The sequence below is a fragment of the Hetaerina americana genome, unplaced genomic scaffold (genome assembly GCF_022747635.1).
Source record: "Hetaerina americana unplaced genomic scaffold, ioHetAmer1.1.p SCAF_1, whole genome shotgun sequence".
NCBI classification, from domain to species: domain Eukaryota; kingdom Metazoa; phylum Arthropoda; class Insecta; order Odonata; family Calopterygidae; genus Hetaerina; species Hetaerina americana.
In genome coordinates, this window is record NW_027286069.1 from 98,181,962 (window position 1) to 98,205,944 (window position 23,983).

Genomic DNA, 23,983 nt, shown 5'->3' on the forward strand with positions numbered 1-23,983 from the left:
AGAGGAGTTCACGCACATGATTTCATTTATTATTGGAAAAAAAATTTCCTAATAAAATAAGAACGAAGGAAGAAAATTTCCCACTTTCGTCAAGAAAAATATTTGTTCCCGAAATTCTCACTAGCAAAATTGAGAGAATATTCTGCGCTTCTTTCCACGAGGGATAGCAGCGATCTGTTCCAATAAATCCTCAAATTTGGGCCGTTATAGAAAAGTATGTTTCGAATAAGAATCAGGTCCACATGCATTGTCATATGACAACAAGTTTAATTAATCTTGATTAACGGTTGGACAAAAATCACCAGTCGCGGACTTCGTAATGGAATTGACGCCCGCGTGTAGTATAGGTTGATGTGGAAGCTATCGTAATATCATTGACGAAGTATAATTCCAGCGACGAGGTTGAAAATGTATTTTAATCCTCATCTTACTATGGTAGGATATATAATGCCAAGAAGATTAAGAGAGATAAAGTGTACAGCCATCATATGTAAAATATCATTGTTCCCACTAACGACAAGGATTCAGAATAACTGTCCACGATCGCGCTACGTGAAATAAAGCATTGTTCTTTTTTATTTTAATTAGCCTAGTATGCTGTTATAAATTCTTGCAATCTTAGTTCATTGTCCTTATTAATAGCATATTGTATATACTTGTAGTTATTATTATCTCCAACATTTGAAAATGACACAATTTATGGGCAGCTATCAACGAAGAAAAACTTAAATGTCTGATGTTACATGTATTTCGCCGAAGCATCCACTCTCCCATATCCCAGTGGTGGCTTTTAGGGAGTACCATGTAGATGTAACGTATTATATATATAATTTTAAGGCACTTTTTTCGCCACCATGGACCCTTTTTGAATTTTGACTAGTTTGGCTGCTTATTTGGAAGCAGAAATAAAAAGAGCCACGCTTACCAACTCAGCCTCCTTCAGCTGAATAAAATTTTGTTAACACATGGATTCAGCATCAACCAATTAGATTTCATCGACAAATGTCAAATCTTTCCGAAGCAAAATATCCATAGTGAAATCAAACCTTTTCGAAGGTTTTCACAGAATTACGTTAAATAACATAGTTACTGAGCTACAGAATTTGTTAAACAATTGATTGATGAATCGAATGGGTTTCCTAAAATGAAAGAAATGTTTGCAATTAACACCTTGCCTTTGATATGATTGATAACATACTTTTTACAACTCATCGAATTGCGAACATATCATAACTTAATAGTAATCCGCGCTGCCACTAAAATAGAAATGCCACGGGAAGAGGATATTACAATTTCAAATTAAAGTGGAGGAGGAGGAATTTAATGACAGGGACGTCATGTAAATGCGTTGAAGACTATTGAAAATATTGATACGGAGGGTGGTGCGGCTTCTACAGTGCGGAAACATTGAAGCGTTGAAGCAAGATGATAAGCATAGATTGGATGGTTTTGAAATGAGTAGGTAGTTAGAAAATAAAAACAAACGAAGATGCACTAGGCTTGGAGGGGAGGAGAGAGGGTTGTTCGGAGAAATCTAAAGGAGGCGGGACAGATGGATGCTGAGCATTTTGATTTGCGATAAATAGCTGCAGTATGTGATAGAGAGGATGATGTTAGGCCATAAAAGGAGACTGAGGAAAAGGATAGACATTCACGAAGAAATTCAGGGAGGTAGAATATATGAGAAATTGAAGAAGAGTATATTGTGAGGAGCGTGAAGTCATCTTGTAAGGCGAAGCTAAGAAATGTAGGATTAAGTTTTGTCCATCAAAAACCTGCTTCAAAAAGGACAAAGACAAATATCAATATTTTATGATGATTAAAATACCAAAATCCTAGCCTAGTTTTATGAAATCTAGTATGAATGATAAAGAACGAACCAGTTTAAAAGATACCTTTATAATCTGTTGGTAGTTCACTGTAGTAACATAGGTTAGCATTATTATTCTGATTCTCTTTTGTTAGGTGACATTTTTCATATTGATGCCTTCCAGCTAGGCAAGACCCAGGCCATTAGGGGGTGGCATTAGTGGTTCAGTGAGTGTGCTTAAAATGATTAAGGAGCTTTAAATTGCAAATGCGGTTGCGTTGATTCTGCGAAAAATGAAACACATGCTAAGTGAAGCAATTGAAATAATTTCATACAGAATTTCTAGAATAAATACAAAAATGGATGCATGCAACTGTTTCTTCGTCAATATATATGGCACATGACTGCAAAATGCAAACTAAATCAATTTTTTGTAACCAAAATTAAATTATTTTGCATGAAATTCGTTGAATTATATGTAATTAGTAACTTTATTCTTTCTCGTAAATATCGATAATGGATACTACCGATATGTTTTGACCACAGAGAGACTATTCTCAACTTTCACTTTAGCTTTCAATTGTATATATCAAGCAACTTATTAGGCCGCCTATGAAGTTGCTTGAGTCAGTGGCCCACACCGTATGAGTGACTCATTCCAGCGTTGCATGCCATTCCTAGTGATCTGTTGCATTGACATGCATAAATGGTAAGTGAACTTCTTTGTAAATTATCAACCAGAAAGCCCCATATTGCCATCCGTACTTGGAAATCACTCTGTAAGAATTATATTGGCCAATGCCACACGCAAATAAAGAAAATCATATCTTTAAATTTTAATCAAATTATAAGTTCACCTCTCTCCTATTACACAAACAAGTTCAAGTTATGTATCATATTGTGTGCATATTATTATTATTAGGTTATCTACCGGTTAAGGCAGGTTTTGGATGGAAAAAACTACCAAATACATATTTTGTTTTTCCTAACCAAGTACAACGCAATACTCTCCGCCACAAAAAGCCTCTCTTCATAACGGTGTACTGAATTCCTCCCTTGATCCAGCCCAATATCCTTATTCTATTTTTACCCTTTCCTCGTCAGCCTAAAATTCTATTGCAGTCTTCAGCATATCACTGCTGATCAATACGACCCAAATCCATTTTTATTGCCTTCTTAGGATTTCTCCCAACAATATATCCAATGCAAGCTTCTTTGCATAGGGCAATTCTGCTCCTTACGTCCGTAATACTTCGATCATTTTGGTCCAAAATACTTCCAAGATACGTAAACTGTTAAACCTACTCTAGTTTTTGCTCTCCCATTTTATTGTTTATCTTAGCCTTTTTATTTTAGCAAAATCGCATAAATTTTTTAAATTAGTATTGATTCATATCCCATATCCATTGCACGTAATTTCCAGTTCGCTCAGCAATTCTCGACCCCTCGGCTTACTGACAAACTAGAGCTTGGTAAACAGCGAACCTTATAAATTCTACGAATTCCCCGTCGACTTTCATTCCTACCTCCAGTTCTTCGAATGCCTCTTTAATCATTTCCTCCACATATACGTAGAACAGCAACGGTGATAATGGGCAACCCTGCCTTGCATCTCTCCCTAACACTGCCTATTTGGACTCCCCGTTCCCCACTCGCACCTGAGCATTCTGAAACATGTACAGGTTGCGTATTAGCCTCCTTTCCCTCCAATCTATTCCTATTTTCTGCAATATACTCATTAGTTTTTCCCAATTCACTCTTTCAAACGCCTTTTTGAAATCTACGAAACAGGCATATACGTCCTCTACGATTGTATTATATATTACTGCAATAGTATAACGCGTGCCTTTCCCCTTCCTTAACCCAAACTGATCATCGCCTGAGTAAATATTGCCCTATTCTCTATCCTTTTGTTCATGATCTTCAGCACAACTTTAGCTGTGTGGGATATCAAACTTATTGTTATGTAGCCCTTACATGATGTAGCCTTTACCTTTTTGGAAATAGGAACTAACACTGATCTCACAGTCTTCTGGCCAGATTCCTCCCTCATAGATGCTATGAATCAGTCCATATAGATTCTTTTTCCCACATTTTCCTGAATCACGATGTAGTTCCGCAGGAATGTTGCCTACCCCCATAGCCTTATTTGATTTCATCTTCCCTAATGCCCTTTCTATCTGATTGTCGGGTACATATGGCTGGACCTAAGCTATCTTAATCTACGTCATGTTCTCTTTCTATGTCTAGGCTTGTTGGCCAAAGTTCTTTACCATACAGTTCTTCTATATATTCCTTTCACTTGGATCTTTTCTGTTTCAACTATTATCAAACCCGACTTATCTCTGAATATCAACACAGATCTTCCCTTCTTCCTTCCCGATAGTATTTTAACCTTCAAGGATAACCCACCAATTTCACCCTTTCTCTTCAAACTTTCCATATCCTCGCACACTGAGTCTTCCACTATGCCACTTTTGTTTTATTTGTCACCCGCCTCAATTAATTATTGAACTCTTTGTAGTTCATTTTGCCTAAATCTGTGTTTACATTCCTCCATTTCTTTCTCTGATCTATCTTTCTAATCATCTCATCCGTGATCCATGGTTTCCTTGTCCAATCCCATTAAAAGTACCAATGGTTTCTTTTGAGACTTTCGATATCCTTTTTGAAATATTCCCACATTTCCTCGATAGTACTCAGCTCTTTACCGTCATCCATGATTTTCTCTACATTCCGCTGATTCTCCTTCCATGTCAATCCAGTTAATGCCTCTGCGTTCCATTTCCTTAACTGCCACCCTAACCTTATCTTTTTGAAACGAACGCTAGGCTTAATAAAACTAAATTGTCGTCAGAGTCCTTGTTTTCATCAAACCTCGTTTTTATCTTGTCTTTCACAAGTCAACAATAACTTATCTGGCAGCTCCTTTAGTTCTTTGCTCCTTAGGTTTGCGTGGGGAAATAATATTCTTGAGTTTTATACAAACAATTAAATTTTTTAAACTCGGATAATATAAAAAAAACATATTTGAAAAAAATAATTTGGTTTTTTACGTGATTGTCGCTGAGTCAGAGATAACACGAAATAATTTGCAGTTGAAAACATCCGCACAAGTGAGGCGAATATTACTGAGCCACGATCTCTAGGTCTTCTTGCTAATGCCATTCTTGGCGTTCCTTAGCTGCGCCGTAGTACACATTATTGAGGTTATCACAAATATCCAGGTCATCTTTCTCCGAGGAGATCATAGCTTCTGATTCCATAGCATAGACTCCTGGATTACATAACACCAGCGTTGCGATTAAAACAATTTCAAATAAGGAATCCAATTGCATTTAAGAATATTTTTCTTCTACGACTAAAAGTATACTTTGAAATATTTAAAACTCTACAGAAGGACAAACTGTAATACAAGGGCTTTCAATTACGAATCCAATTGTAGTTGGAACCACAATATAAAAGCTAAATTTCATTTAGAAGCATAGCTTACGATTCTTGTTTAAAAGGCTCTATTTGATTGTTCCAACACAGAGTTTTGATGAAGAATCCTTTAATGTGGTCCCTGTTTCAATGTAGAACAAAATTTGAGGTTCAGCATAGTTACACAGTCTTTGTAGTTAATTAAATGTCATATCTGTGTCTTTTCCGCACGTGCTTATAAAAGAACCGCGGACGATTCAGTCTTCAACATTTTATAAAAACGATCAGCTGAACATTACATGCTTTCCAACGATTTATGCACTTTAAATTTTGGAATATTTCTTTGATTCCCGCGTAAGAGCAAAACTAATATACACTCCCTTTTCTTCTCTCTCTTTTTTTGAATAACCGTGAAAAATTCCCCCCTTTTGCGAGAGTTGTTTGAATGACTAAATTGAAAAATATCAACCCCCTCGGTTCAATAATCACTCTACGACGTGCTTTGAGCAAAGTCCATTAATATATTGTTTGATCGCTGCAAGAATCCCTGAGAGTCGCAAAGCTTTTAATCACAAAAAAGAACTTCTCGTTACGCCAAAAATGTCATGGAAACGAAGGGCACTAATTAAGGGATACCTGATTATTTGACGGGAGACTTTATGGGGTGGATAAGGGGATATACTATGTCTGACAGGTGGAATCTGGAAAAATGCTGGAAATTTATTGATGCAAGATTTTAAGCGTCTCTCATTGGACTGTACCAGAGATTTAGGAGATACTGTGGCAGGGCGATGATCATACCAGAGGAGGCGTGGCAACGAGCAGAGACAGTCTCGCAACGAAGGCCGCGATCGATTTCTGATCAAATTAGGTCGCATCAAAGTTCCACGTGATATTTTAAGACACTGCGTACCACACATTGCTTAAAATAGGAGAGGAAAATTGTTTTCAAATTCTCAGTTACATAAACATAAATTCACGACGCTGAAGCGATAATAATAGGGAGCGTAATAGCAGCATTCTAATTTGTACTCTTCGAACGCTCAGCTTCCACGCAATATTACAACGTGATTTAAAGCTAATAATGATGATCTTATGTATGCATATGATGCGCCCGACTTTGCTTTTCTTCAAGACCAGCATACTTGTAAGCAGTTGATGAGGAGTATTGAAGACGCAGCTAAAGCAATAAAGCTTTCTTGACATACCGGAGTAGCCGGTGCAATTCCTCTAAATCCATGGAAAATTAAAAATGATACCAGGAAAATAAATACATCCTGGCTACCCCTAAGGATTTCCAATCCCCAAAAATGCACGCTTGAGAGAGGCCTACATCGAGTATTAAAGGTATTTCAAAGTAAAATAAACACATGCCAAAAAACTATCATAAATGAAATATTTTCCCTCAGTATAATGACATTTCTCGCCAGTTTCTGACCCTTCCGAATTTGCAGTTGAGTCACATGCATATTCTGCACGTGACTCAACATGCAGAAAAAAGAATTTAGGAGGCTTACATAAACATACCATTAAACTTAAGTTCAAGAAAATTTTTTTTGAACAAGCGAGGAGTGTTAGAAAGCTATCCAACCTGCGTTCATGTCTGCGCATTGGTGCTATTCTACGTCATCCGGGCCGTGGCATCCTTCGAAGTAGTCACCATTTGATTGACTACACGCTCCCAGCGGTGGTTCCTCATCTTTAAGAAGTCCTCGAACGCAGATTTTAGAATAGCCTTCAGCGCGCGCGTCCCACTACTCTGAATCCTCTCGATGTCGTCGAAAGACTTTCCTATGAGCGCCATTTTCAATGTTGAGAACATCCATAAGTCACTGGGAGCTATTTCGGGACTGTACGGAGGCTGGGGAAGCTTTACAATCTTGCGTTTTGCCAAAAATTGCTGCACAAGGTTTGATGAATGCGCTGGCGCGTTATCATGGTGAAGAAACCAGTCACCGCTTGACCGAAGACACGGTCGTTTTCTCCTCACGGCATCACGCAATCTTTTTGGAACTTCAACGTAATATTCTTTTTTGATCGTCTAACCTCTTGGAACAAATTCGTAGCGCACAAAACCCGTACAGTAAAAAATTATAAAAAACGCATGTTGGATACTTTTAGGACATCTCGTATGGATGTAGATAGAGGGCAAGTACTTTAATGAGAATTAAAATTCCGCTCAACTTCCTTCCTTCCTCTCTTTCTTATGAATTGAAAGAAATAATTTGCTGTGTGATGAAATATCTGATTGTCATAACACTTAAGTAAAAAATCTGTTGAAAAGGATAAATGTAATTCTTTTACGGTAAGAATAGAAAGATTCTACTGGCTAGTTTGAGAAAATAATAGCCCACACAAATCATCGCGGTCTGAGACAACCGAATAGATTTAACACGGGTAAATTATCAGCGATATTGAGTGTTGAAATCAATAGACTGGTCTCAAGCGGCCTGAATTAAAATAAATTTCATTCGAAGTAATTTTTAAATAATTCTTGGCATGTTTTTATCCCATAATTTCATTTTTATAGTTTAGTATGGTTTAAATTTCACAAAATATTCACAAACTTGTAACTGTAACGGTAATTTTGTAACCTGTAACCTGTTTAATCTTGTAACTGTAATTTTTCGGCAACGCGGAAATATAAAGACATGTGGGTGGACGTTGTTTAAAATACACCCGTCCGTTTTTTGGCCATTGAAACAATAAGTCACGCAGCGGTCTTGGAAATTTAAAAATACACAGGGGCGCGACTCGTTGGACTGGCTTGCAATATTGTACAAAAAAATAAGCACCACAACAACCAGAACCATAATTTTTGGAATGATCTCGTTGTTGTGAAAAAAAACACTGAGTTACAAGAACATTTGGGTCGCACCTGTTATATTAGCAGAATAAACATGAATTTATGCTTTAAAAAATAGTTTAGAATAAATGATTATTTCAAAGTTCGAGGTCAAACAAACATGACATTAATTTTTAATGCATGCTATGAGACGAATTTGTACAGGCCTGTATATAGGATACAGACCTGTATATTCCTGGTAGAGAAATTGTCTAAAAACTTCCGTATTTTACCAAATAAAATTAATTTGCTTCTCTTTCCAATTTTTTAGCATGAAAGTTGCTTAAATATTCAATTTTAATTTTATCAATTATTTACTTGGATTCCCTCTGCACTAATTTGAGCTGTGAACAAGAACAACGCATTTTTCACTCAATAATTTATAAATTTGCATTAAATTATATCGTTTAGCACTAATAAAAATAATCTTTAGAAACTTTTTAAAACATAATAAGAGATATCAACAATTTTTTAGAGTAAATGAAAAAATACTGCCTTTATTTAGATCTATCGTGTTGCAGCGAGTCTCTTAATTTGTTTAGTACATTGAAATCGCTTATTTCTCTCCGAAAATGATATTACTGTATAATAAAAATCAATGATAATATTTGTAATAATGAGTGCTGCTTTTCAAAGTAAGTTGCCTTCACCTTTAAGTTAACAGCTATTTGTTCGACAGTTGGATTATAACGAGATGATATTTGAAAAATTATATTAAAACCATAATATTCACGTGAACTTCCCTTATAGAGATTTTACCATTGATTCCACGGGTTTTAAATAAAGATTTTACTTAAAATAAGCTCTAGTAAATAAAATTATTCAATTTGGAAAGTACAATAGTATCATTTGTCATTTAGTCTCTCAGTAGGGTACTGACGCTGGGATTGGATGGAACGCTTAAAATATGCACAGCATTTCTCAACAGGGCTAAAATTGAAAGTAAAAAGTAATTTTCAAAAGAGAGTAGAAAGGAAAGTATACGTTTTATTTCTTCAAAAGGAGATGTTTTGGCTAAAGTAATGTAGTTTATTGGTGTAGAAAGGCTGAGAAAAGAGAATTGACAACCAAAAAACGAGTGGGCAAGAGAAAACTGAGCGAGATGAATTGATCGTAAGAGGAGTATGACGAAAACAACGTAGGAGGGAATAAAAGATGATATTTGATAAGTGAATTTAGGAAAAAGCCTTGCACAAAGTCCTTTTGAGCATATGGGATCTCACATTTAGGCTTGGCAGTTCGGTGACTTGCTTTCTCTCATTCCCATACCAATATGGCACACAATTCCGGGATTCAAAAAATCACAAATTCTGATTGCGGCCACGTGTCAAAAGGCCAGTGTGATTTGAATGGGAGGCCTTCGGCGACTTGATACACCCTACAAGAACACCACGTCGAAACAATATCATAGCAACAAACATTTATCCGTATTCAAGGAAAACGATTCGTTCTAGACTCTCGACTTTAGCTCACGGATCCCTGGGGTTCGTTTTTACCAGACATTGCCATTCAACCTTGAGCAGTGAAAGACTGGCGCTATGGAAGTAAGTGACGAGATTTCTTAGGATTTTGCTCATATTTTTCGCTTCTAAGAAGGATGTAGTAAGGAAAACTAAAAGTTTAAAAACTCAGCTTAACGAAAATGTAAATTTAGAACAATAAAATATTGAAATACAGGATCCAGAATATTGAAATCCTGTATATCTCTCCTCTATATTCAAACATTTTCGGCTACCAACTGCACTGAACTTACTTCTTGGAATAACATTCATTATACCATCTGAAGTATATATTCTCGATCTTCTCTAAGTTCTGTGGTCTAATTTATCATATTCCGCAAAGTAGTGGAAACATTCCTGGAGCATCTACTCTTCCAGGCTCACCGTCAAATGAGAGAGAGAACGTACTTTTCGCAGACTTACGAGTATTAACCTCTGTGGCAAAAAACGTTCTCTATTTCTTTTGATGGACATATAAAACTTCCAAGAAGTGAAGCCTTACCCTGTAAAGTTTAATTCAGACCCGGTTTTTGTCTTTTCGGTTTACATCTCAACCAAAGACTTTATATTTAATCTAAATCTATCACTCCTTACCTTGATCCCAACTCCTAACTCATTTGCTCCTAAAAAGGTATTCAATTTGCGCACATTCATCTTTCTCACATTCAAGGGATATTTACTGCTATTCTATTCTTGAAAGTTTCCACCGTTTAAACAAATAGTTACATGAATGATAACCAACAAAATGTTAATCAAGTGAATAACGCGTAAATGAAGCAAGCGCATTGTCCCAGTACACTAAATATTGATAAACACTGCTATTTTGCTATTTAAAAATAGATATCTTAGCCAAAAATCGTCAAAATATATTATTACCTTATCCTTGACATTACGTTCACATCTTTTTATGCTGACCTAGACGACTGAAAAGTATTGATAATGATTAGGTCTGAAAAAGTCAATCTTATCAAATGAGCTATGAGTAATTCATGGCCAAATAGATGGATTATCCGTATATTTTTAGCCTAAATTTCCAAATGTTTGAATTTTTCGATCTAAAGTCACCCCGATCCTAACTAACTGGTACAAGAAACTACGCAGAAATGATTCATCCGAAACAGAAACGCTCCAATTAGATACACGTAGGTAGTAGATGATTTTAATTATAATAAATAATATTTAAATAACACAAGAAATCGCAATCAAATGAGGGTGATTTGTATGGTTCCATGCAAAATTACAAAATAATTCAAGGTATTCGACCAGATGAACAACTTAAACACAAATCAGCAGCAAAGAAGAAATATTATAATTAGGCATTTGAAAAAAAGACAAGTGAGCATGCATTAAAATGGGGCGATGGACCCGAATGTCAGAGCAGACGATTGGGATAACAAGACAAACAATATGAGCCAACGTTTAATTCTGAAAATGTAAAAACTGGATCATAATTAGCACGAATACAAATAAGAGCATAGCACCCACATCCATTACTCATGAAAAGAGGCGTGATGTAAATCCCCATATAACTAGGACAACAGTTGATTATGCACCCCCATTTTCTCTAAGGGCCTATTCAATAGTTCTTCTGTTTTTCTGGATTCTTTTCGATCACCATTTTCCAAGATCTACTTGCCCATTTTATTCAACTCAAGAATTAAAAGGTGAGTTAAAAAAGCGAGACAAATGCCGATAGAAAAATTTTATATGAATCTAAAGAACATGATTAAATAATTGAAGAGCAAAACATTTACAAAGACGCATGTTATACGTAAGGTGTACTAAAAAGTCGTTATTTCGGAGAAAGCTCACGTGAAATTGTTATTTACAAGCTTAGGAATACATAGCCAGCTCTCTGGAGAATGTACGACCCATGGATTTGTGCGCTCTGCATACATTTAAAGCGGAACATTTAAATATAAGGAAATATCCCAGTGAATGGTGGTTGTTAACCTCATGAGAGTATTAATTATGTTTACTTAGCATATAAATGCGAAAAAAATGCCTTAATATTAAGAATGTTTCAAGCAAGAAAGAAAGAAACAATCACGGAGTGTAAGAAGAGGCGTTGTGAAAGACGGGAGGAGAAGGGTAGTGCCAGACAGAAAATCGGCTCCCGTCTCGTTGCCCTTCGCCACGTAGTGGCTGTGAGTGGTTCGCCTCATAGATAGGTTCATCGGGGTCTTGAAGCTGTTTACGTGAAGCACGAGTCCTTGAATAGGGTGGGCACCCCCAAAGGGTAGTCTGGTCCCCGCACGAGCCGGAGGCCGACGCCTTAGGTGTTGGGTGCTCCGCCAGCACTGGATAATAAATATACCCGGCGCAACAGTGTTAAAAAAATGACAAGGGGCTAACTAGCAAGAAGTTAAGAGACAGAAGGAAAAGGTTTGAGGAGGGAAAATGGATGGCTAGGTTTCTCGAGGGAAATGAGCAAAGCAGGACGGAAGACGGTGATGTAATTAAAGGACAGGTACGGAGAAGGGAACAGACTTTCTTTGAAAGGTTGAGGAGGAGTCGCTATCCTGAAAGCCGTCCCGCGTCGATAAGAGGATTTGATATCTTTCAGTCCCGGGGAGGGAAATCACTTAGGTAATCCGCGACCAGACACAATTTGCGCTTTTTGTTCATGATATCCTTAGTTCAGGAGAGAGCAATGTTTCAGTGGACGCCGTTCTTCTCTTTTATAAAAAAGCTTTCGACTAAGTACCACAAAGTAAACTACTCAAAAAGCTAGTATCACAGGGCTTCGATACAAATTTTCTGGGTTGGGTTAAATACTTATTGAATGGTCTGGTACAAAGAGTATTCATAGATGGAGCAGAAGTCATTTCGGATGTTCCCCAGGAAAGTGTTATCGGACCTGTTTTATTCCTTCTTTGCGTTCGCAACAATTACTCCGTTGTCACTAGTAAAATACATTTTTTCCCTAAAATGCAGTGGTTTATTTGGAAATCCGTAATCCTGAGGACACAGCAGCTTTGTCAGATGACCTAAATGCTATACAACGCTTGCGTGACTCTAGGCAATCAGAATTAAAATTAAAGAAGTGCGTAAAGATGAATTTCCGGAAAAAGAGCAATTCCCACCCGAACGCCTAGGGCATCGGAACTACCGAAATCGAATGTTTAGCCTCGATTACTACTTAGTATTACTCGAAGTACTTTGGCGTTACCCTGACGGAACAGATACGGGGAATATGTGTACAGACCAACAAAAACTTTGAGTTTATTAGATAGGTATACTATGTGATGACGAGGCCAAAGAGAAATGTTATCTTCGCTGGTTAGGCCTCATTTAGAATATGTTGTTATTATATGGGATCTTCACGAAGTTGGATTGATTGCCGAATTGGATCGCGTGTAGTGTAGAGGGGCTAAATTTTTTAAACGTTTTTATGATGAACTGAATAGCGTATCCAAAATATTAGAGAATATAGGCTGGGAATCAATCACGGAGCGAAGGTTTAATAATGATTCAATCTCTTGTATACATTGGAAGGATATCTCTTTATTAATGATGTTGACAATGTATTATTGCCCCATTTTACCAATGTAGGTGAGATCATGCCTAAAAAATTGGAGAGATTAGTGTAGAAAAGATAAATTTAAGATGTCATTTTTCCACGAACAATACGGTATCTGAATAACGTCCGACCGCAGTAGGGGGAAAAATATTCACGTTAAAACTAGTCTGGTACTTATTACCCCCAGCCACACACCCTAGCCGTGACTTGCGGGGCACTAAAAAATACTAAAATGCTAAATTACCAAATTTGCAGAAGTTGATTATTGTCAATTGTAAAAGTTGATCTCGACGATTCATCGGTCGGTGCCGGTGTTTCCACATAGCTCACGTTCCATTTTATCATTTCTTCTATAAAGACACAGTACTCGAATGAGTACACAAACTTAAAGGCTTAACGCGTTAAATAAATTTGACTGTATTCACTACCGTCGAATCGTCACTTACTAACGTAATGAGTTTCACGAAAAATAAAAATAAGATTTCACACCCGGCAGTATTTTTCTGAAAATACTTCAGAAAAAACTATAAGTTTCATAGCTTAATAATACACATTTAACCTAGGTCGAATCGACATACTAGTATGCACTAGCATAGCTTCATGCCATCGAAAATGTAGTCATCACTTTACATTCTCCACGCATAAAAAACGTTAATTTGCAAATGCCGTCATCCCTCATTTTTATTATAATTCTTGTGGTTCAAAGTATTGGAAAGTTATTCAGAAACACTACGGAAAATTATTAATATTACATAACAAGAGGAAATACAGGCCAATAATTTTAGGTACTCTCCAATAAAATTTTAACAGTCTCTTAATCAATTTTGTAGATTCAAAATGGAATCTTCCATAATGTAATAGTTTCATTCCATTTTAAATATTGGATGTGGCTTGCTAATAATTAACCAATACCTGTAAGGATTTCGAAAACATTATTTACGACCTATTACTAGTGTACAAGATTATTAACGATGCAGGATTAGGGCATAGATATATTTTAAAATCTGAAACTTTACCAATTAATGCATCATTAAAACTGCTGACAAGAAAAACAACAAAATTTAATCCTACCTTGAAGTTTAACAAACAGGCAGAATTCCTGACAGCTAAATTATAGATTAATAACTTTGATATCATTTGGCCTTGTTACTAAAGTATTAAGGTGAAAGTTCTAACTGAGGTCTGAGTGACCATCCTTTGGCCTTAACAAGGGTCTATGAAAAATGAGGAATTTAACTCACCTGAGGCAGGCTGCAGGCGACGGAAGCCATCCATGCGATGGAGAGCATTACCTTTCCCCTGCGGTCAACGTTTGTCAGCATGAGCGGTTTCAGCACGGCAAAGTATCTGTTGGGTTAAAAGTGAAAATTACTAAAATACTTTCCAATTTATTCCTAATTAAACTCTTTATAAAAGAGCGATGAATTCCAAAGCATGGAAAAAACAAGTTTGGGTCGGATTGCAAAATTATAATATAAATTTTGTTTTTCTTAAAAAATATCCTCATATGATGATCATACACATTTTTATTTTATGATGTTTAACATATTAAATGGCTTTATTAATGTCCTTTGAATGGTAAAACTATCGAACACGAAATTCTTAACTCTTTTCAAATTAAGCATTCCCATTTAAAATTTTTCAATCATATTTATATTCTATAGGGAGACCAAAAGCTATTTAATTCAAAAGTCATTTTTTTCTAACGGGGAAAATTGGAGGAGTGTGTTTCATGAGAAGTGTTACCAGATAATTAAAAAAAGGGAATATGTAGTATAACAAACGTATACGGATTTTCGTTTAGTGAATATTTTAATTCTTTTATGATTATTTGTCATCCACGAGTTTTTACTGCATAAAATCTATTCTTAATTGAAAATGTATGTATATAGTACATTTCAACAAAGAAAAGCCCTTCTGAGACATCGCTTTGCCTTTTCCCATGTTCCCAATTATCAGGCTGTCAGCATAAACTAATTGTATTTAAATAGCTTTCATCTGTAGACTGCAAGGTTTGAGTTAACAATTTTCTTCTGTTTACAACCATAAATGCACTGTCGAAACTTAAGATCCGCCAAAGCGAAAAAAACCCGAAAAATATAAGGAATCAAATATGAAGCCGCTCATAGGATTAATGGGCCTAAATAATGAACCTGGGGACTGAAAGGGACCAGGGGAACGTGGGCGTTAATTAAGCACGTGGCAATTGCGTCCAACTAATGCTCATCCTCGAGATTACTAATTTGCCCAGAGAAAGCCTAGGCTATAGTTGAAATAAGTAAAAGAAAATTACGAGGGATTGAAATAAGTAGCATTGGGAAAACTAGGAAAATACATAAGGAAAACCCAATGGAGTAGATAATGAAGAAGTCCTTCGAAGATCGATTGAAATAAAAGTGGTGTGGAAAAACTAAAACAAGAACCAGAGAAAAACTAATATGGCGCATTATGAAGAAAAATATTTTAACAAAAGACCTCCAGGCAGTGGCCTTCTTGGTCAAGGGCTACGAAATAAAATCCTTTATTTATGATGAGAAAGATGTTATGGAAGGCATCGCGAGGAGAGAAAAATATTGACGGCATATGTTAATACTGTAAATAGTTCATTAGGCTGTTAATACCTACAAACACGCATAAGATGCAATGATTATTATAAATACTCGCCATGTAATACGGAAAGATATAATACGAAAATATTCTTAATTAGAATAAGAAAATGTCGATCAATGATTAGTTCCTCAAAGATAATGCAAACAGTTCATTGAATAGGTATTAAAACTACCCTAAAAAATTAGAATAATAATTAGAGGGATTTGGTAATCAACCGATATGCCCTATTTTTATTCCAGTCTTTCACCAAGTGCATCATCGAGACAGATGTTAATTAAATTACAATAAATAATACCCGCGTAAATGGGAAGTTGTGTTTTCTAGACAAATTGCTTTATCTCGGAATCTTTTCTATTCCTGCCAACTTCAATAAATAGGCTTCATCCTCAGTGACCCAAGGATGACGCATACGCGCTGAAACTAGTTGTACCAAATAAAACTTTGTGGAAAATACCTGGTATTCTTCTTTCATTGATCAGTTTCCAGAAGATGCAACACTATATCATTGGTTGCCCATAGTTCACGCCCCCTAAGCTTAATTTTCAACGGCCATCATCTGAAGGTCTGATAGCTTATTAGAGAAACACTATATATATAGCCTGGCTGAGGAAACTCTAGGGTACTTCGTGAGTAGTGCAGGGAGTTATTATACCTAATAAGAGCACGTCCCATTGGTTTTGGCTTATAAAATGCCCACACACTAGAAAAACACTCGATGGTAACAACCTTGAATACGTGGAAATTCATTCCGAATGAAAGAAGAATACAAGGTATTTTCAACGACTTTTTTATTTAGTAGAACTAGTATCAACACGCATACGTCATCCTAAAGTACCTACGGATGACCCCTAAGCATTAAAACTAGTTGTACCAATAAAACGTTTGCGGAAAAAACCTAGAATTCTTTTTTGCTTCTCTCTTAAGTTAATTAAAATACTTAAAACTGAGAATTTATTCGTCAGCTGTTGAAACAATACTACTTACACCATGTCGACGGTGAAAGGATCCTTTAACTCTTTAAGAAGATTTATTCTGATTAAAAAAAGCCAAAATTCTAGTAAGGGAGGGGAAACATTGTATTGAATTGGAGAAAGTTTCTCCCTTGATACTGAACTTTCGAATCTCGACCCTAGGTTAAAAATTTTAAATAATTCCAGATATTGTAAAAGTAAATTTATTCCAAACAAACACCTAAACATCGACCTTTAACACAATCCCACTTATTTTCCGTCGCTGCGAAGAAGTGACACTAGAAGGAGAAGTAGATTTTATTCCTGAATTAATAAATATTCAGAAATTTGATGCAACAGTTAGCCATTATTTTTTCTTGAAGAAGCTTGAACCGCAACCCTAGCGCTTAAAACCATAGAGGCGAGAATCTGACGACAAAAACGTAATGAAAACTGTTATAGAAGGCAGTTTCAATAATACAAGCGGTGGAATAGTTATTAATTAATAGCATAGTAACTTAATATAGTTCCAACAAGTTAACATATGGTTCCGTTCCGGAATCAACAATGTGCATCCAATGCCACTAGCTCGATCCGTAATCAAGTGTCGGTACCGTGTGGTTATGAATGTCATAGTGGTGACGTTTCTTAAGTCGGAAGCTATTCTATTACTGCTGCCTATTGCTGCAGTTTTGGGGTAAAGAAACGGGAAGCTAAACCACAAATGGGGTGCATAGTGATATTATTGATAGAAAATATCATCCTATGGCTGCGTAGGTTTTCGCGGCGGTGGTTTGAAGTACCTGTATTCTGCATTGTCGGGTTTCACCGCGTCGTTGTTTGATTCAGACAACAGTTTCGCCGAAGTTGCATTCGGCGTCTTCAGGTCGAAGATGAAGACGCCGAATGCAACTTCGGCGAAACTGTTGTCTGAATCAAACAACGACGCAGTGAAACCCGACAATGCAGAATACTTCAATATCATCCTATGTTATTCCTTAGTATTTAAATTCAGCAGTTAGTATAAGTCAGTTGCAAAAATAATGAGTAGTAGGTACCGCACAACTCTGCTGCGGGAGTTTTCACGAGTTTTTTCTCAATATCCTTACATAAAGTCCCCACCTGGATGTGCACTATTTTAACTTTCCCGAATTTCAACAAATAACGGTAAATATTTTACCAAAACATTTGTTACAGAATGAAAAGGAAAATGTTTTGTTTATCGTAATATCTAGTTAGAATTATGAAACATTATTCCATATAGATAATTAAATTTGGAGAAAAAAACGTCCTCGCAAATTTTTAAAAGCCTGTCAGCGATTAAGGCAAAGAAGTTCTTTATCCTTTAGCATGCAAACATTTTTGAAATTTGTTGTCTCAGGCGTAACTTTGTGGAATTTGCATAACATATTGAAATGTAATGAAATAATTGACTTTGTAATTCCACACACTTTATTTAAAAAACACACGACCCAGGTTTCGACGTTGAACGTCATCATCAGGTGGTCCTCATAGAAGCACGCTGGCTATATATACCTTCTGATCATAGGAGGGGGGGGTTGGTCAGAGAGGGAGGTCGGAGGGGTAAAAAAGGTTACAATGTAGCTGGGAAGAAAAGAGAATTACATTTTTGATTTAGAAGAGTGGTAGGTCTAGGAGTGGGGAGTGGGAGGGATACAAAATTTCGTTGGCAAGATCATCTTTCCAACGGACACATTTCAAAATTTCTAACTGCTCCAAAGCATCGAGCCTTTGACCTTTTTCTTCAAAATGAATAATTTTTGTCACAAAGTCACTTTTGTGATCACTTTCGATGAGGTGTTTTGCAAAGAGGGATGTTATGTTCTTATTTTTTACAAAAATTTATTTGTGTCAAAAATTATTCATTTTGAAGAAAAAGGTCAAAGGCTCGATGCTTTGGAGCAGTTAGAAATTTTGAAATGTGTCCGTTGGAAAGATGATCTTGCCAACGAAATTTTGTATCCCTCCCACTCCCCACTCCTAGACCTACCACTCTTCTAAATCAAAAATGTAATTCTCTTTTCTTCCCAGCTACATTGTAACCTTTTTTACCCCTCCGACCTCCCTCTCTGACCAACCCCCCCCTCCTATGATCAGAAGGTATATATAGCCAGCGTGCTTCTATGAGGACCACCTGATGATGACGTTCAACGTCGAAACCTGGGTCGTGTGTTTTTTAAATAAAGTGTGTGGAATTACAAAGTCAATTATTTCATTACATTTCAATATGCAAACATTTTATTTAGTTAAAAGCGTGCACAAAAGAATTGAGACTTACACTGCAAAATATTTAAATTAGTAAATATAAAAGCGTTTTTATGACTCTAAACTTTTCCCCTGAAGGCGATAATTGTGGTTAGCTAATAATAATGATACATTGTTCATTTGCTTACGTTATTACGTGAGATCAAAACTATGACAATATTTAGTTGTACTAGATTCAATATTTTACTACCAAGGAAAGTCAGTGTTCACACCATTCTTTTAATACTTATAAAGCAACCATTTGCGAAATTAAATAATCAGCCATTTCTTAAAATTCATCGTATCTACCACTTTATACAATAAACCCTGATACATAACGAGAATACATACGCTTGCAAATCTTGTATACATATTACCTATAAGTACAGCAATGAAATATCTAATAGACAGATCATGATAGATATTTAATAATTAGATAAGCTCTTTGCATAATTAAATAATTTGAAACATATTTCATATGATTTTTAAGTTGAAGAAGAGATTTTCCATTTTCAAAAGGGTACATGCCCCTCACAGATGATCCAAGAAGTGGATCTCTACATCTACATCAATCCCCTACGAGCTACCAAAAAGTTGTGTGGCAGGGGGTGCAGCACCAGGAGGAAAGGGTGAGCGATGAGGGGGTTAGGGTTTTCAAATGGATGGGGAAAGGCGGGGGAACCTGCAAAAAAATATAAATATACTAATATAACCATGCGCAGTCGCTACCTTGTAGGTTAATACTTATTATGTCGAGCTGACTAGCGGCGGATTTCGATTACAAGCATTCTGGTCTCTTATTGTTCTTGGAAAAAGTGACCATTCGCTACCTTGTAGGTTAATACTTATTATGTCGAGCTGACTAGTGGCGGATTTCGATTACAAGCATTCTGGTCTCTTATTGTTCTTGGAAAAAGTGACCAAACCTGTCAGTCTTGCAGTCTATCTCTCTAATCTTATATTCGTGATCCCTCCGCCCGTAATACGTTGGGGTTCGTATTATGTTCTTGATGTCATCGGAAAAGGACCCAGCTTTAAATATTTTTAATAAGTTTTATCTATATTGTAAACGCCGCTGTGTAAGGGAATCCCAGCCTAAATTTTCTGGCAAAGTAGTTACGCCACTGCGTTGGTCATAACAATTTTTGACAAATCTAGCCCCCCTCCGCTGAACTCGATCTAATTCCGAAATCAAATTTATCTCTTGAGGATCCCATATACTGGCAGCATTCTCTAGATGGGGCCTGACTAGGACAAGAAAATATCGTTCCTTCACTTTTTCGTCACATTTACCCAGCACTCTTTTTACAAATCCCAATTTTATATTAGCACGACCGCATATTTCTTGTATATGCTTTCCCCAGGACAGATCGTGAGTAATTGTTATAGCTAAGTATTTAAAGGAATCTACCCTCGCGATTACTGTTTGCTTCACTTTGTAACTAAATGGGAGGGAATTACTCCTTTCCCAAAAATGTATTACTACGCATTTTTTCAAATTTAATTCCAATTGCCATGTATCGCACCTAGTCTGAATTGCATTTAGGTCGTTAGCTAACGCGACTTCGAATGTCCCCATAAATCACCGCATCGTCTGCAAAAAGACGGAGCCTGCTATTAACCCCGGTACTGAGGTCATTTATGTAAATAAGAAACAAGAGGGGGCCTATGACACTTTCCTGTGGTACGCCCGACGTGACCTTTACAGTATCGGATGATACACCGTCCAGGACGACTGTTGGAACACGATTTTTTAAAAATTGTCTAATCCAGCATATAATACTCCCGTGTATTAAATAAGTTTCCAACTTCGCGAGTAACTTGCAATGAGGGACTTTATCAAAAGCCTTTTTAAAATCTAGGAATACCGCATCAACTGGAACTAGGAATGTCCATTACTCACAGACGATGCTACCACAGTGAAGACACCGGAGGGCGTTATCTGATTAGATCGAAGAGCAACTATTCAAACAATCATAAATAAGACTTGTCTTAGTTGAGGCAGTGTGTGGAAAACTACTCACGAAGAACTGCGAATGTCAAAAGTGTCCGCACGCTGGGTTACCACAGCTACTGATTCCTTTTCAGAAGTAAACACGGCGCGACATGTCAAGGGAGATGTTGAAGAGGATTTTTTTGGTCACCTGGGACCAATTTATGAAACTTGGATCTCCAATATGAGCCAGTGACCAAACAGATGAGTACGGAGTGGAAGCACAGCAACTCACCTCAACCCAAGAAGGCTAAGGTGCACAATTCTGCCGGGAAGGTCATGCCGTCTATTTTTTGTGATTGTCGTGGGGTCATCTAAGCAGACTCCCTGGAGGAGGGTCAGACTTTCTCTGGTGCCTATTACACAGTCAAATTTACGACTTCTCACTGCTGCTGATAGGAGAAGAGATGAAGATTATTCTTATGAATAAGTTAACCGGTAGGTCACTTTGAGGTAGGAAGTTATCGAAATAAAACAATGCGGAGAACAGAGATAAAAATCCATTCGATGAAATTGACGCATTTATTTAAGAATTAGCACACTTTCATTTTGAATGGCTAAGGATTTAATTTGAATTTCCGTCTGGAATTAAAATTTTAGAAACCTTATCTTATCAAATTGAACGATAGAATGAAAAACACAGCATCTTCAAAAGTTCGATATAAAATTAGATTAAAATTATTGTTGATCAGTAGATCAACAGAGTTACCGGTACCTGTATTTCCTAAGTAAATGCGTATTTCAAGTATTTATTGTCACCGTACCCCGTATTTCCTTTGTGCGGGTGCTTCTCCTTTAACATTTGTGTGAACAAACATTTCCTCCCCATCAGATCAATCCACAATAGGAATACTAGGGGTAACAACTAACTTATTCTCCTGCACCATTGCACCGACATCTATCACAAATCTTTTCATATTACAGCATGCCGTCTATAGAACTCTCTACCGGATGACATAAAAAATTCTTCATTTACAACAACATTTAAGAGAGCACTTAACCAGTCTACTTTCCCTCATTTCACTCAGCTGCAATACAGATCACCGTTTTTACTTTTTCTTTTGTCATCTCAAGCAGTAGAATTAGGAGTTATTATTTTTAATAAATTTTGTGTTTCATTAATAGGTCTGTGTTGTTCATATAATTAATTTATTTATTTTAATTTCAGTAACATAACAATATATAAGATATTTAAAAAAGAATTGTTAAAATGTCTCTGTATCTTTCCTCTAATCCATAGGGTTTTCGCCGGTTTTTCACAACTCCCTTCTCTTCCTGGGTGTTTTCTGCGTGGGTTTTAACGAGGTGAGCAATGCCACACTCTCCCCATCTTTTCCCGCAAACCTCATTCTTTGCTCAGACTTTCCCCATTTTATTGTTGACTTTCTTCACTGTCATTTTCTTTGAATATGGGTGTATGTTTAGGTGTATACTTAACAAATGTATATGTACGTATGTACATATGCCTGTATATATATTTTTTTTCTATGTGAAAATATGGGCATAATGTACTATATGTCTGGCTGTCTATATGTATTAATGTGTATGGATGCATGTACGAGTAATTTTAAAGTATATTTTATCATAACATTATAAATTTAATGCCTAATATATTCTGTATACGACGATGGGTTTTAATGGAAGAAGGGATTATTTGATCTCAATTTCGCCAAAATAAAGACCTCAATCACTCTATCTCTTTTTCTCTATTTAACTCTAAACCTGACGGGATCGGGGTATTTTACATTGACACATTGACTGACAGTACAAGAGGCAAGGCGAAAACTTGGACGGGCTGCGTGCGTGGGCAGAGGGAAAAGTACGAGTAAGGATCGTTTCCTATGGAGTTTCAGGGAGTGGAAGGATGGGCAATGGCCAAGCTCGGAGAGATAACGAGCATAGAATGGAGGCAAAAAGGAAGGGAGAGGAAGAGAACACAGAAGGAAACAGCCAAGCTTGTGAGAGTGAAATATCAGAGAAATTTATTCCAAAAACATTAGCACATCGAAGAAATAGGAGGGTCTTCAGAAGATATGCTAAGTAATTAGGGTACTCTGAGAAAATCTTATCCTGAGTTTTTCGTTCAACATAATCAGCGAAAAAGGCTTATGTCTTTTGCACGGTTGAAGTAAAATTTGGCATCGAAGGGTTTCTCCCGGGAGATGATGAAAATATATCCAGCCTACGGACCCCACTACACATTACCCCACATCCCAGACCCCTTCCTTGTCGTCTTTCTCTTTCCGTTTTATGTCCCAAATTTGTCTTTCCTCTTATAGTTTCACCGCACGGACCCCTTCAAAGCAATCTGGGAAGCCTCACTATATCCACATTCCCTTCTTCGCTTCGCTCCCCTTCTCCATCCTATGGTACTTGCATTGCATGACATCCACTGTGTTTTGCCCGCCGTTTCCATATCATAGGATACACATCTAAAAACCGATATTATTTAATTGCATATGCATTTACCTTTAATATAATGAACTGCTGTATTTATATCAACGCTTAAGCCTATAAATTATAATGACGTCGGCATCGAAATCAATACCCAAGATTTTACACTCAAGTATTCATCGCCAACATCTACATCTACCTAATGCCCTCCAAGGGCGTTTGGCGGGGGGTGCTCGGGCACCACACATCATTATAAAATAACTACATGCAAAAGCCACAAATTTATACAATCCAAAAACAGAACATAGTATAATTGCATGCACAAATCATTACAACCCACACGCATGTAAACACACAAACTACCAACTAACATGCACAAGCACCTACAAATACACCTAAATTTGCTCTACGACCTGGAAAATTTAAGCAAGTATTTAAAGCAGAGTCCGTAATTTACGACTCACTTAGTAATCAAACCCTCGCTTCATATTGCATATAAATGCAATCATTCATCTATTAACTGCTTGTTAAATGATCTATTCCTCTTACCCATTGAATTCCACAGTCAAAAATGTTGTTTTCTCTACTTTGCTGAGAGTAACTGCCCCATGATCGAAAATAGCCTCTTAGCAAGAGATATTGTGAACTTAGTGATATCATAAGAAGACAAG

At 36.7% G+C, this 23,983-nt stretch overlaps 1 protein-coding gene across 1 annotated transcript in view; it reads right to left on the minus strand.

The window, feature by feature from the left end:
- The window catches only part of LOC139692771 (adipokinetic hormone/corazonin-related peptide receptor variant I-like), a 310,976-nt gene that overhangs the window by 228,636 nt on the left and 58,357 nt on the right, over window positions 1-23,983 (minus strand). Inside the window, exon 5 of the mRNA XM_071591087.1 lies at window positions 14,342-14,447. Within this exon, the coding sequence (XP_071447188.1) occupies window positions 14,342-14,447 (106 nt within the window). The remainder of the gene's footprint in view (window positions 1-14,341; window positions 14,448-23,983) is intronic.